The sequence below is a fragment of the Cornus florida genome, unplaced genomic scaffold (genome assembly GCF_030987335.1).
Source record: "Cornus florida cultivar Cherokee Brave unplaced genomic scaffold, ASM3098733v1 CherokeeBrave_3.0.0_Hap2_Chr10, whole genome shotgun sequence".
In the NCBI taxonomy this organism is placed as follows: Eukaryota; Viridiplantae; Streptophyta; class Magnoliopsida; order Cornales; family Cornaceae; genus Cornus; species Cornus florida.
The window spans coordinates 41,322,382-41,337,667 of record NW_026775580.1 but is presented as its reverse complement, the minus strand read 5'-3'; the positions used below and the strand labels follow the sequence as shown (position 1 = coordinate 41,337,667).

The following is a 15,286-nucleotide window of genomic DNA, read 5'->3' as shown; positions in this document are numbered from 1 at the left end:
TCATGATACTCGAGATAAAATGAGAAAAAAATCATTTTTCAATTATCACGAGCCTCCCGCCATTGCAAGATCTGGGGAGGGTCAAGTGTACACAACCTTACCTCCGCTTGTGGAGAGGCTGTTTTCTTATTTCAGAATCGTGACCTCCAGGTCACAATGGAGCAACCTTACTCTTGTGCCGAGGCCCGTCCTTATTTTTTATATATACAATAACATACTCCATTATTATTTTAATGGCGTATGCATGTCGTGTCAAAATATTTGTTGTAGCACTATGCTTGTATCGTGTCGTACTCGTGCCCAAATATGTGCTTTAGAGGAAAGTATAAATTAGAAATAAATGCATTCATGATACACTTTAAGGAGGTACTTATTGGAGATAAAAAGAGAGAAAATTGAGTAAGACGGTTTGACCATGAATAGCGAAGACCTAATAAATGCACTTATATGGAAGAGTACTTAGGTCCACAATGAGAATAATGTGGAGGAAGGAAAGGCCAAAACTAACATATATTGAGATAATAAGGTAAAATATGATAGCATGTGATTTAGCGGAAGTTATGACCTCATAAAGAGTGAAATAATCAAACGAGATTAATGTAGCCAACTCAAAATAGTTGGAAAAAGCCTTTGTTGAGTTGAGTTCTCAAAAGAAAATCCATATAACTTACAACATCTGGTCTACGGCTGACTTCAAATCCCTTGCCTTCAGTTTTCTCCTCATGTAGAGACACTTCGGCAGATTCCTTTAGCAACTTGCCGTTAGAAAGCTTTGACATCCTCTCATTGAGCTTCTGCTTTTCCGGGAGGCCCTTGTCTAGCGCAATAGAATCCTTAGGAAGTCTAGATTTTGCTTTTCCTTCGTAAGAAGTGACGGTTGAATCCCTCAAATTTCCACCAGAATTGACGCCCAAACTTTGAACATTATTTCTATTCTTGTCCGTGGATAATTTCACAGAACTATCAACCCTTGCTTTCTTAAAAGGCCTATCTTCCACAGCACCACGATCTTTCGCAGATTTTACTCCTTTGTCCAGCCCAAGAGAATCCTTACCAAGTACAGATCTTGCTTTTCCATCAGCAGAACTGACAGTTGTTACCAAAGGCTTCATGTCATTCCTATTAATAGTTAACTTCCTATCACTATTCAAATTCTTGTCCTCAGATAATATAACAGAACTACCAACCCTTGCTTTCTTAGAAGGCTTATCGTCCAAAGCATCGGAACCCTTATCAGATTGTACTCTCTCTTTGAAATCAACCTGATCAACAGGAATGACACTCAGTTTAAGCTCATCCTTATCATAATTGGCCATGCACCTTGTTTTGGTTTTGTGATCCGAAACACTTGACCCTTTGCCGCTGTTAACAGCCACATCATTGGAATCCACACCAACACCAGAAGCAGGCTTTTCTCCAGCCAAAAGTTCCCGTTTAGCCAATGAAGCTTTAACAACTTCGTCTTCTTTTGCTTCCAAATGATTGGAAAATCCCTCTATATTCACTGTTCTAAAGTCTTCAGATTGATTTTTCTCATGAAGCTGTAGTCTTTTATTATATGCTACAGCACCCAGATTATTCTCTTTCTCATCAGAATCGAGTTTGGGAACACAGATATCCCTTTCACACTCTTTTCTGTTAAAAATAAACTTAACTGTAAAATTTAAGAAACAATAGACGTGTAAGAGTTCAAACGGGCAGAACAAAGGAGACCTATTTAAAACCAAAGTAGAAGTTGAAACTCAGGATACAAAAATATAATAATAATACCTTCAATGCCAGCAACTTTGTCACCCATCTTATCCGATATTGTTAAGTGACCAACATCAAAGGTACGGTAAAATACGTAATCAGCCATCTGAAGTTCTTCCACCGAGGGTTGTGGATTTCTGCTGTCCGTCGAAACGCAGACAACACTGATTTTGCCAGCTATAGCTTCCTGGTTTGGTATATGAAAATTAACGAGTAGAACAGTCAATTTAAAAAAAAAACTTGTGAGTCACCATCAGAGGTATTCAACATAATTTTTCTTGTTCTTAGCTGATTTTCTCTAATTACATCCAAAGAATGTCATCCAAAATGGCTTTACACAACATAGACACTTGCCAGGATTTTTAGATATAAATTCAGATTTGGAATTCTGCTCAAAAATGATTTACTTGAACCACAAAGCACAGTCAAACAATACGCAATGATCTTTCCCATACATAAAAGATATAAAATTTACATATCTATGTTTATAAAAGTGATTTTAAATATCATCCCATTTATAAATACTCCTCCACAGAATCATACTTCAACTTGTTATTAAAGTATCAATTCTGAAGCTACTCTCCTAAATTTCATAAATTGTTCGAGGAAAAAAATATATATTTCTAAAAGAAAATTTTCAATCTCAGAAAAAGGAACTTATATTGGCCATCACACTTTTTTGGGTTTCCAATCACTCCAATGAAGAGTTCATATAGCTTACAAAGGTCTTCTGGATTAAAAATAGTATATACATTAATATGTTGTAATCACTTTACAATAAAACCTTGTTATGCTATATCTAACAAAAAATTCCCTATTTTTAACAACAGTTGTAATCTACTGATTTTGCCTGTAATACTTCATCAATTGGAAGTCCAAACTTAAATTCAATTGAATTAATTGGATCCAAGAATATAAATCTAAACAAATAGATACACTATATTGGAGACCAAGAAAGAAAAGGTGGTTGCTCTAGTGAAGCCGAGTTCAAGGCTCTTGCTGATCCTAAATCAGAGATTATTTTGTTGCGATGGTTATACTTTAAAATATGGGAGTCACTTTTTTCTGGGCCTACAATTCTCTTGTGTGACAACAAGAGTGCTATCCAAATAGCACACAATGAGGTGCTCTAATTCGACTCAATCAAGTGTTTCATGAGCAAACGAAACATATCGAAATTGCCTTACTCAATTGGGGCACAGCACTTCGTTCACCATCACTATCTACGGGGTTAAACATAGTTGTTAAAGGCTCAAGGCGCACAAAAGCGCAAAGGCCTCCTGGAACCTGAGGCGCAAGGCGAGGAGCATGCCCGACTGAAGCAAGGCGCACGTTGAAAAAAAAAAAAAACCTATATATAAAGATGCAAAAGTCAACTAAATCAATTACTTAAGTTGAATATTCAACATAAAGATGCCAAAGCCAACTAAATCAAGTACTTGAGTTCAATAGTAAATAATTAAACATAATAATATAAAGATGCAAAAGTCAACTAATGAGAATTATGAGATAAAACTAAAACAAACATAGACAATAAAATACTTGGCATCTTTTAAAGTACAAACTACATTCAAATTCAAGATAACAAAATAAATTCATGTCAATTATTGGTGTTGTAACAAAATAAACCAGATTTCAATTAGCAAAACCAGATTTCATGTCAATTAGCAAAACCAGATTTCAATTTCAAAGCAATATTAACATTTCAATTAAAAAAAAAAAATACAGAGCTGCAGTCCAGTTCCAAACTTCCAGTTCAGTTCATAAAAAAAGAAAAGAAGACACAGAGTTGCAGTCCAGTTCCAAACTTCCAGTTCAATTCATTAAAAAAAAAAAAAAAAAAAAGAGGGAAAAGAAGACACAGAGCTGCAGTCCAGTTCCAAACTTACAGTTCAGTTCAAAAGAGAAAAGAAAAGAAGACACATATTTCATAAAAAAAATAAATAAATAAATAAAAAACCGTGCACAGAGAAAGTTTGCTATAAAGAAGAAGAAGAAGAAGAATCTGCTGAAGAAGAGGGAAGAATCTGCCGAAGAAGAGAGAAAAAAAGAGAGAAGAAAAAAAGAGAAGAGAAAAAAAGAGAGAAGAAGAAGAAGAATCTGCAGAAGAAGAAGAAGAAGAAGAATCTGCAGAAGAAGAAGAAGAAGAATCTGCCGAAGAAGAGAGAAAAAAAGAGAGAAGAAAAAAAGAGAGAAGAAGAAGAAGAAGAAGAGAGAAAAAAAGAGAGAAGAATCTGCAGAAGAAGAGAGAAGAATCTGCCGAAGAGAGAGAAAAGAAGAGAGAAGAAGGAGAGAACAGTAACTTACCTGGATTCGGATTGTGATTCGTGAGAGAAAGTCGGCAGATTCAGATCGTGTCTTTGCTTCAAGCCTTCAAATCGCAAGCCTCTGTCTTTCTCTTTGCTTCAAAGTTTCTCAGCCCTAGCCAACTCACTTCACTTTTGTACTTTCCTTTTTCTTTTATTTATTCTTTTCTTTTAGTAAAGTTGTCTAAAAAGTATAATAAACAAATAATAAATAATAAACAAACAGCAAATAATAAACTAATAACAAAATACTAACAAATTAAAGGAGGCGCGCCTTTTTTACGCCCAGGTCCTCTCGCCTCTTATGTAAAGGCGCACGCCTGTTCAAAGGGCATCGCCTTATGCATACAAAGGCGCAGGACTTGCGCCTCGGGCGCGCGCCTTCGGCGCTTTTTGTTTTCAACAAGATTGATTTCAATAAAGAACGCCCAAACGGGGGCACAGCACAAACAAAAAAAAAAAAAAAACTATAGCCTTAAACTATCCACAAAAGACAAAAGAATCTCTAAAGATTTACAATTTGACCCCTGAATCCAAAGAAGAGAGTACTAAGTATAGAGAGTCTGAAACTCCCCAAAGAGATTCCACCCCATCAAAAGATCTCCAATTTCTCTGCATCCACAAAGCCCACAAAGACGCAGTGGGGCCGTACTCCACGCATCTGTAACTTGGAGCCGCACTGAACACCCTCCCCAAGCCTCGGCTCAATGCTACCTTCGTTATGACCCACTGGATCCCAAAAATGAGACACAAGTCCCATCCCTCCCTAGCTCTGGGGCAATGCAAGAGGAGATGATCCAGTGACTCCTCATCCCTCTTATACATAAAACACCAATAGACTTTCTTCTTCTTCTTCTGTTTTTTTTTTTTTTTTTCTTATTAAATAAAAAAGTATTAAAAAGCGTTCAAAAGGGGAAAGCATCCCAAGAGATATACAAGGAACAAAACCAAAATAAAGCTCTACGGAACCAAAGAACCCAAAAAGTCCACAATCTCATCTAAAGATATATACAATTTCTCCCCATGGCCCAACTAAAAAGAGAATTAATAATAGAAAATTTCAGCGCCCCAATGGAGGGTTGCTCCCCATCAAAAGATCTTTTATTTCGCTCTTTCCAAATGCTCCATCAAACACAAAGGGGAGTCAACCTCCAACAGACACAAGCGTGAGCCCCCACCCTGGCCCCTCCAAGCGTCAATCAACTCCCTTGAAGACAGAGGCATAACCCAATGGATGCCAAAAAGACCAAAAATAAGACTCCGGCAATCAAAAGCCACAGGGCAATACAAAAGAAGGTGATTTATCTTCTCCTTCTCAAATTGTCCAGAGTTTGAATCTTGCCCCAAGCCGCAGTCCAAACAAAAAAAGGCCACCCTGAGAGGGGCCTTCGAACGCCAAACATTCTTCCACGGGAAATTTGAACCATGAAAACCAGTGAGGCAAAGGAACAAAGAACGAACATCAAACCTCCCCAGAGGAGAGAGCATCCAAACCAATGAATCTGACCCTCTACTGTCCACATCTTGCCTATACAAAAGATCCAAAAGGCCAAAAACATCATCAAGATTGTCAATCATCGATATCCTCCCCAAAGTTGTTGTCGAACTAAAGAATGCCACTTTCAACAGGGATTTGGAAAACCAGATTCCTTTCCACAGAAAGGATATCCCCTAGACCACCATCAAGCACCAGTAGAAAGATAGCACCTCAAGCCTCTCATGACATGGCTTGTACCCGACCAGAGCCACTCATCTGTCCCCTCACCAACAACTGGTTGGCTATAAATCAAGCCTAAGAACTCAATCATCTCCCAATCATGTAAGAGTATCTCAAACTACACATCCCAAATTCGTCTCCTGCTATCAAGAAAATAGCAATGAGCACCTAGAGCATGCTTGTCCACCGCAATCCCAGCCAATCTCGGGAAAATCCTCTAAAGCGACCTCTCTCCACACCAAGAATCCTCCCAAAAGCTAATGAGGCGCCCATTCCTCACCTTGAACCAAATATGCATAGAGAATTCATCCCAACCCTTCCAGATGGCTCTTCCACAAGCCCACCTTGCAAGGAACCACACCCAAAGAACACCCACCTCTGCCTTCTACATGTCTATAGAAGATGACTCTCCTCAAAAGCCTTTGCCTCTCTACCCGATCTCCACAACCACTTGCCCAACAAAGTTTTGTTGAGCAAGTCTAGCCTCCTCACCCCCAGCCCACCAAACTGAATACATTTGCAAATATTTCCCACCCCACAAGGTGATACGTAAAATCATCTCACATGCCATCCTATAGGAAGTTCCTTTGAATCCCCACAATCCTCTGTAACACATAAGCTGGAATCGAAAATAGGTACATAAAATAAGTAGGAAGGCTCTAAAGGGTGCTCTTTAACAAAGTCAAGCGCCCCCCCATTCGATAAATATTGTTTATGTTGACTTTAAAATATAATCAAATCAAGAGTAAGTGATAAAGAAGAAGAAGAAGAAAAAGAGAAGAAAGCAGATGAGAGAAAAAGAGAAAGAGATTGGGAAAGAGAGAAAGAATGAAAGAATACTTTCATCCTTCCACCACATTCTATTTATAATAACAATTTTAAGAAATTACACATAAGCCCCAACATTATATAAGTAATAACAAATAAGCCCCTAACAACAGTTTCTTCCGCCCACCAACCGCCTCTCAAACCGCTGCACCACTAGGTACCAAGAAGATACTCTCCCGACTGAACTCCCAATGGTAGGCCCAAATAGGTCATCCGGAAAGACCCAACATTGTATCCCAAGCTACCGGCCAAGTACTTAATCTCCTCCACCTCCCCCACAGGCACAATCTCAGCCTTTCCTAAATTAATTTGTAACTTCGAGACCGCATGGAAGCACACTAAAACACCTCTAAAATACTGGATCGCATCCACGTCACATAAGATAATGGGTGTCATCTGCAAAGAGCAAATGAGAAACCTCCATCTGTCAAGATTGGGTTCTCCAACCCTAAAACCTTTGAAATAGCCCAACTCCTCTGCTCTATTAATCAATCTGCTCAAGCCCTCCATCACAATGATAAAGTGAAAAGGAAAAAGAGGGGTCCCCCTAGCCTCTGACAGCTACCAAAGAAACTATAGGCAACTCCATTCACAAAGACTGAAAATCTCACTGCAGAAATACAAAACCGAATCCATCCCCTCTACCTCTCCCCAAAGCCCATCCTATGGAGAAGATATATCAAGAAATCCCAACTCCCGTGGTCATAAGCTTTCTCCACATGCAACTTACAAACCACCCGACTCTCCACTACTAATCCTGTCATCCACACACTTGTTGGCCACTAGCACCAAATCCAGAATCCGACATCCTCCAACAAAAGCATTAAGATTTGTTTTTTTTTTTTTATAAGTAATATTGTATTAAAAAGCATTCAAACAAGGAACGCATCCCATGAAACTACACAAGGCTAAAAAAGCCACTAAACTCTCAAAGAGTCTAAAAAATCAACTCTCTCTGCCATGGATTCACAATTTCTCCCCAAAACCCAATAAAAAAAGAGAATAAAGAATAGAGAACTTGAAACGCTCCAATTTTAGTCGCCTTGGCCTCAAAGGATCTCATATTCCTTTCTAGCCATAAGCACCACCCAATACACAAAGGTGTACCCTCCAAAAGTCGCAGGCATGGGCATCCACTGTACATCCTCTCCAAGCCTTTATCAAACCGCTAAAGGACCTAGGCATAACTCAATGGACCCCAAACAAACTCAACAAAAAGGCCCCAACTATCTTGGGCCACGAGACAGTGCATCAAAAGATAATCAACCACCCCCTCATCTATCTTGCATATACAAGATCAATTAACAACAATTTGTCTCCTCCTCAGGTTGTCTAGAGTAAGAATCTTCCCTAAAACAACCGTCCAGGCAAAAAAAGCCACCTTGAGGGGGGCCTTGGACCGCCACACAGCCTTCCATGGAAAAGAATGCCCAAGATCATCCGTGAGACTCCTAAAGAAAGGCTTCACATGAAATCTCCCATGCGTAAAAGGGACCCAAACACAGGAATCCATGCCCAACCCCATAATCACGTGACGGTAAAGCAAAGCCAAGAACCCAAAACAATCCTCTAGCTCCCAATCCTGAAAGCGCCTCGAAAAACGAACATCCCATGTTGCCCTCCCATTATTAAACAAATAACAGTCAGCCACCAAGATGTCTCTATCCTCAGCAATCTTAAAAAGTCTGGGATAAATGCAAGCCAAAGGGCTATCCCCACACCAAATGTCCTTCTAGAAACGGATTGCCCTCGCATCCCCAACTCTGAATCTGATGTGTGTAGAGAATTCTTCCCCACCCCTTTCGGATGAATTTCCAAACACCAAACCCCCAGATCCTCACCTCCAAAGAACACCATCCTCTCCTCTCCTCACCATCTTTGCAGGCAATCACCCTCCTCCACAATCTATGTCTCTCCACTCCAAACCTCCATAACCACTTTCCCAGAAGGGCCTTGTTGAAAGGCTCCTCCAACCTCCTGATACCTAACCCTCCCATCTGGATTGGTCTATAAACTTGGTCCCAACTAACCAGATGGTGCGCATTTTGAGATCCGAGTGTAGGACGAAGAAAGGGGTTCATCAATGCAAGGGGTCAGATTTCCATTCTCAAACAAATACTCTCCTCAGGTAAAGAAACCTCCTTATGGTATGACTACTGGCTTTCCATGTGGCGCCATAGTCATTGCCAAAGGCCACAGACTGACACATGCTTCAGGGCTGCCTGAGGATGCAAGGGTAGCCGTCATTCTCTCTGGAAATAATTGGGATATGGCCTGCTTCAAACCTTCAATGCATGATTGATATCGGAAATTTATTGGACCAAACTCCTACTCCTACTACTCCATCAAGTGAGGGCTCAGGCAGAGTTCTTTTTGGTCTGATACTCATTCACTATCAAGCAACCTATGAATCCTTGAGGAACCATAAAGAGGAATGGGCTAACGAAATTGGATTCAAAAGGGAATCCCTAGCCACTGTTTCATACTCTGGTTAGCTGCTAAGGATGGACTTGTAGACCATGGTGAATTTGATGCAAATGGGCTATGCTCAGAATGAGACATGCATCTTCTGCAGAAGACATCCTGAATCTGCCCAGAGCACCTATTCTTTCACTTTCAATACTCTCTTAAGAGTTTAGAATATTGTCATTTCAAAGGAGAATTTTGGATGGCCTTCCTCCCCTGACTTACATGCTATTATTATTAGATTAGGCTTTTGCTAACTGCCAATCTAAGAAGGACTGGTATCTTCTTCATCAAATTGCTGTAGCAGCTCAGCAGCTGTGTACTATCTGTGTGCAGAGAGGAACGCTGGGAGAGATTGCCAACAAATTATTGGATGAAGCCTCTCTCTGTTAGCCTTCTCATCCTTGATGACATCATCAACTGTTGACACGGCTCCTTGGGGGGATATTTAGCCAGTGTTCATGAACTTGGCCAAAGTGGAATTGTGATTAAGTAGCTCATTGCATTCCACAAAGTCGTGGTCGATAGTTTGGGGCAGGTGGAAAGTTGGTGAAGTTGATGTAGTTCACTTCTTTACGACAAGGGAACCTTTTCTCTTTCTTTCTTGAAAACGACTGACTGGCCTTAGAACGGCAGAAAACCCTCTGAGGAAAGCATCACAATAGGTAAAACCCCTAGAACAAAACCAGCGCTAAAAAGAAAGCTGCACACCCCACAGATCTTGAAACCTGCCCCCCTTGCCTATCTAGGCCTCCTCCACTGGACCTGTCAAAAAGTGCAGGTCTACTCTCGCGAAGATACTACACCTCGAGCACTTTCTTCCTTCAGTTTTGGTTCAACAACAAGGCGAATCAAAGGGACGCGAAGGGAAAGACTTGGGCTTGGGCAACATTCTGATTCAAATCCAGTTTGATTTACCCCCGCTCTTTTAAGTCATTTTTAAAGGCTAGGAATGAAAACCACTCATAGTAAGAGATAGGAGCCCTTTAGATCGGTGCATCCAGCTACAAAAGAGAGAGGACGCTTTTTCCCGTTGAACAGAGAGCCCTATACATGACAGCCGGGCAAGCCTGCCCAATCTTAGAACTGCGAGACATGTACAAGCAAGCAAGCCCACCCATTAGCAGAGTGAGGAATAGCCTAAAGAAAGGAGGGAGTGTATGTAACTAGTAGATCAAAGAACCTGCAAGGTGAAAAGGAGTAGGAACCTAACCTAGCCGTGGAAAGCGAGAGTCAACCTATTCGGTCCACATAACGCAAACGTCTTTTGGATTTGCTTGATGACCCTAGATATGCTTATTTTGCCCCGAGGAGCACCCACCCACAGATTTTAAATAAAAGCCTGTCAATTGGGAGTCTCTACCCTTGCCTTGGACTATCTCATTGACGCTAGCTTTTCTCAATCAAACATGGCTGAAATGGCTGGTTTCCTGTAGCGTTAATCACCATTGTACCCCTCGCACATGTTCTTACCTATTTAGGAGTAGGGAGGTTTTCAATAAGAAAGACGGTCATACAGAAGACCAACAAAGGATTCACACTATCCCCGTGAGAATGAAGGAATACGGAACCTCAAGACTGTCAAGGAACCGAAAAGCGAAGGACTTCACGGAAGCTCAATAGGATTTCATAGATTTCCCATCTATATGAGAATGAAGTTTTCAGATTTCTTGATCCTCCGATTAAGGAAAAGGCAGGTTAGGACGAAAAGATGGGGTTTCGTGAAGAAATTCGATTTGATCTCTCTGACTAGAGCGAAAAAGGTGTGCTAGCCTATTTAGCAGGGTTTTTAGAAGTAGGATACACGGAAGGACTTGCAACCACGGTCTCGCCGGAGACGTTGGACCTATGGATGGGGTAATCAATCCCTTACCTATATAAGCATTTAGTGACGAGTTCAGTCCGTCTCTCAGAAGCATCTACCACGCACTCAAGTAAATGGATATCCCTCTCAACAAAAGAGATTGAAAGAATAGGAGATCGTTAACATCCCATTGAATTCAAATCCTACTCCTTTTTCCAGTTATCCCAGCACATGCATGAACTAGTTCGCCATTTTGCTGCTATATGCGACTGAACTTTTTCGATTTTCAGATGGTCTTCTTAGCAAAAAGGGGGTTCTAGCCGATTTTACGTGGTTCTTAGAATTCGGATACTTAGAAAGATCCCACGCAATCCTAGTTCCAATCTGCTGCGTTTGCTCTTGCATTCTCTTTCACTTTCCTTTGCTTGCTTCTCATTCTGGAAATGACGGAAATGGAAGAAATCGAAGCTCCATTTACCTTTCTAATTGTGCTAATGGAGTATATTCCAGCGCTCTTTTTAAACAACCAAAATCTCATTTTGAACAACGTGAATTGCATTTTTTGACAAATCAAAGAGCATTTTCTGTGAAATCAAATAGAGAAAAGGAGACTTTGATAAAGCCAGATAGGTGAAATCAAAGAGGATTTCTCGGTGAATGAATTCGCCATAACAAGAACAATCAAGCGAAAAACACGTCGTTAGCCTCCTTAATTTACAGTGAGTTTAGTGAAAGAATCTCGTTCAAAATGGAATCTTCCCTTGTTGATCACATTCTAAGATTACGAGAGTCAGCTCTGCTCATCATCTCTATTCAAAGATTTATTCTTAGGAGAATTCGAAACAAAAAGTGTCCCTCTCTCTTTTATGCTAGCCTTGGATATTCATATCATAATCCTATTCACTCACTTTTATTTGATGAATGGCCCGTGATTCTTCCTTTTGAGTTTCTTTATATGCTCGGTGTTTCGGATGATAACACCTGCCGAGGTGGCGGCACTTGCTATGCCGACTGCGGCGGACCTGGAACAGATTAGTTCCGGCCAAGTGTTCGCTTTGATTTTGGAAATCGAATCAACATCTGGAACCCTTATTTGTGGGGGCGAGTGATGAGGCACCCGTATTTTGTGCGAGGAATGCATCTGCTAAGGATTCGCTCTCTGGAGTTCGCCTGAGCAAAGTTTGTATTGCTCGCTGTCTTTACGGGAGACGGCCATATTCGACGCGATTAGGGCAGTTGTATTCCTTTTGGCGATCCCGCTAACCGTTTGCAGATAGGTTGAGAGTTGTGGGAGGAGATACCATCCTTCTTGTCATGTCGATTTAGCAAGCAAACCAAACAATGTCTTAAGCCCGTTTCAGTAGCTCAGTGGTAGAGCATGTCAGGAATTTACTGACTGGTCATAGGTTCAAATTCTTCTTGGAAAAGGAGGAAGTTGTCATTCAAAAAGCAGAAGTCTTCATTTTTTTATTTTCCTTGCGCGGGAGACAACTGACTGCTATTCTATAAAGGAAATCAGCTTCAAAACAACCGATTGCAGCCTAGAGAGAATCCTGGCTGAGTTAGTATTGAAGTGAGGAAACCTTATGAATATAAGGCTTTGACTAGGGTCCCTCACGCTCCGACCAAGTGGCATAGTCCTACCCAACTCCGACACTCAATATTAGTCAATGCGCAGCTATGTGAGATCGGTCGGGGGTTGTTGTTAGATGGGGGGCTGCTTCGCTCTCGGATAAGATTTATGAACTGTAACTTTTGTAAGCCGGTTCTTGCCTTGGCCACCTCACAGATTAGGGTTGAAGACCACACACCCCAGAGCTCCCAATTTCCTTCGGCAGTAGAAAGGTCGTTATAGGGCCCTCCGGGAACCTAAGAGTAGCGCCTGTAGAGCCTCCTTCCGGCGTTGTGCCTAGCGCATAAGGAAGACATAGGTTCATATCCTCTTCCAGATCCACAGGTCCCTTTTCTTGCCTAGTCGCCTCCGCTTGCAGCTTTAGTTCCCACAGTTCTGATTGCAAAAGGTGATCCTGGTAAGAGAAAAGTAATGAAAAGTGGCAAGGAGAATACCTTCAAGTTCTCTCTCACTTGCAACAATAGCGAAATATTCGTTTTTCTTTCTTCAAGGGATCCCCCTAAGCATTACTATTGTAAATAGTTTCATTGTTTTCCGTACACCAATAAAAATAGAAGAATTTGAATCCGGAGATTCCTTGGAACCAGAGGGTCCAGGATCCGGTCCCAAAATCTCAAGCTCATCTGAGGTTCCGGCGTAGCAGGGGTTTAATAGAACCCCGTTGATCTTCGATCTCAAAGGGTTCCTAGCAGGCAATCCCACTTTCTTTTCATTCATTCGTCTAGGAATTGTTTCTCCGGCGCTGTGACATGGTTGCATCCAGCGAGTGGTCCGTAAACAACAAACCAGACTCACCAACACGGGAAGCAAGGTTGTAAAGTGCTCACTGAATGAATAAGAAATGGATGCGTGCCTAAAGGTGCGTATGCCCGGGTTTTGTCAACGGAATTCTCCCCCAAGCCACCCCAAAGGAAATTCCGTAGAAGTTGCTCAATCCGTCTTACCACCGAACAGGGGATAAATATGTAGGAAGACGCAACAACATACTCTTCATCAAAGTAACCCTCCCACCATTCTATAAATATTGTTTTTTCCATCCTACCAACCTCTTTTCAAATCTCTCCACAATGGGATCCCATCCCCCCACTTCCTCGAAGGAGCCCCCATAGGCAATCCCAACTACAAAATGGGAAAAGAGCCAACGCCACACCCTAAAGTGTCCACAAGATAGGATATCTCTAAAACCTCCCTAACCGGAACCATGAGACTCTTCCCCACATTTACTTTCAAGCCAAATACAACTTGAAAACAAATCAAAGCAGATCTCAAATATCTTAACTGGGACTCATCAACGTCACAAAAAATTAAGGTATAATCAACAAACAAGTTAACAACAGATGGGATATCTCCAACTAGCTATGCAAATCCCTCCCCACCTCGAAGCCCTTATAAAACCCAAGTCCACTATTGTCCTCAACATCCTACTCAAAGCCTATATCACAATCAGAAACAAAAAGGGTGAAAGCAGGTTCCCCTGTCTCAAACCCTGACAACTGCTAGAAAATTCAATAGGAGCACCGTTCACAAGGACTGAAAATCTGACGGTGAAAATGCAAAACTCAATCGACCTCCTCCACCTCTCCCCATAACCCATTTTTTCCATCAAAAAGAGCGAAAATGCTCCAACTCACATGGTCATAAGCCTTCTCTATATCAAGCTTGCACAAAACCCAGGAACCTCGCTGCTCAATTAGGAGTCCACACACTCACCTACGATAAGAACCGAGTTTAAAATTTGACGGCCCCACAAAGGCATTTTGAGAGTCCGAAATAATCCCATCCACAACCTCCCTTAATCTCAAGGCAAGGACTTTAGCAATTAGTTTCTAGATGCAACCCACCAAACTAATAGGTCTAACATCCCTCACAGCAGCCGCCCCCCTTTTCTTACGAACAAAAGCAATAAAAGTGGCATTCAAACTTTTCTTAAACCGGCCTTGAGAATAAAAAACATGGAAAGTGCATGTCACCTCCCCTCTAACCACCTCCCAATTATAAAGCAAGAAACGCATAGAAAAACCATCTGCACCCGAGGATTTATCCCCGTTGCAGCTCTTCAGAGCCTTCAGCTCTTCAGAGCCTTCAGCACTTCCTCTTCCGTGAAAGGCCTCTCCAAACCATCCCAATCCGAAACATCAATTGAGTCCAACTACAACCCCCCAAGCAAACGTCTCCAACTAGAAGTTTCTATGAACAACTCTTGAAAGAAAGAAGCTAAACCCCAACACAACTCCTCCTCCTTGATCAACACCTCTCCATCAACCCTAATCCTTCCTACATGATTGCCCCTCCGATGAGCATTCGCAAGCCTATGAAAGAAATTTGTGTTTTTGTCACCCTCCATAAGTCACAAAGCTCCGTCTCCATGAAATCTCCTTAGACATAGCAATCTCAACAATCTCCGTCTTACACTCCTCCCTCCTACATCTCTTCGACTCATCAAGGTCCCCTAAACCCTCTAAGGGGTCAATCTATGCAATCTCCATCAAAGCTCTATACTTCCTTTATCCTAGATTCCCAAAAACCTCCCTATTCCACCTCTTAATGTCTTCCTTCAAACGACGCAACTTTCCTACAGGATAAAGCTCGAATTGCCACGCACCCCATAACTCTGCCAACATAAAGACACTCTCTCTTTAAATCCCTCCGCCCGAAGCCATATATTCTCAAATCTAAACGGAGAACTCCTATGCAATCCAAGATAATCGGGATATGATTTGAGGTGGGTCTAGCCATCGCCACCACAACCACATCCGGGAATCTCTCCTCCCAATCTCCGT

The 15,286-nt window shown here is 41.6% G+C and overlaps 1 protein-coding gene across 2 annotated transcripts in view; it reads right to left on the bottom strand.

Moving 5' to 3' along the window:
- LOC132275927 (protein ANTI-SILENCING 1-like) overlaps positions 1–15,286 on the bottom strand; it is a 72,706-nt gene that overhangs the window by 50,823 nt on the left and 6,597 nt on the right. For both annotated transcript variants that reach the window (XM_059777130.1, XM_059777129.1), the window contains exons 3-4: positions 1,771–1,939; positions 672–1,654 (exon numbers count right to left, since the gene is read on the bottom strand). In XM_059777130.1, the coding sequence (XP_059633113.1) occupies positions 672–1,654; positions 1,771–1,939 (1,152 nt within the window). The remainder of the gene's footprint in view (positions 1–671; positions 1,655–1,770; positions 1,940–15,286) is intronic.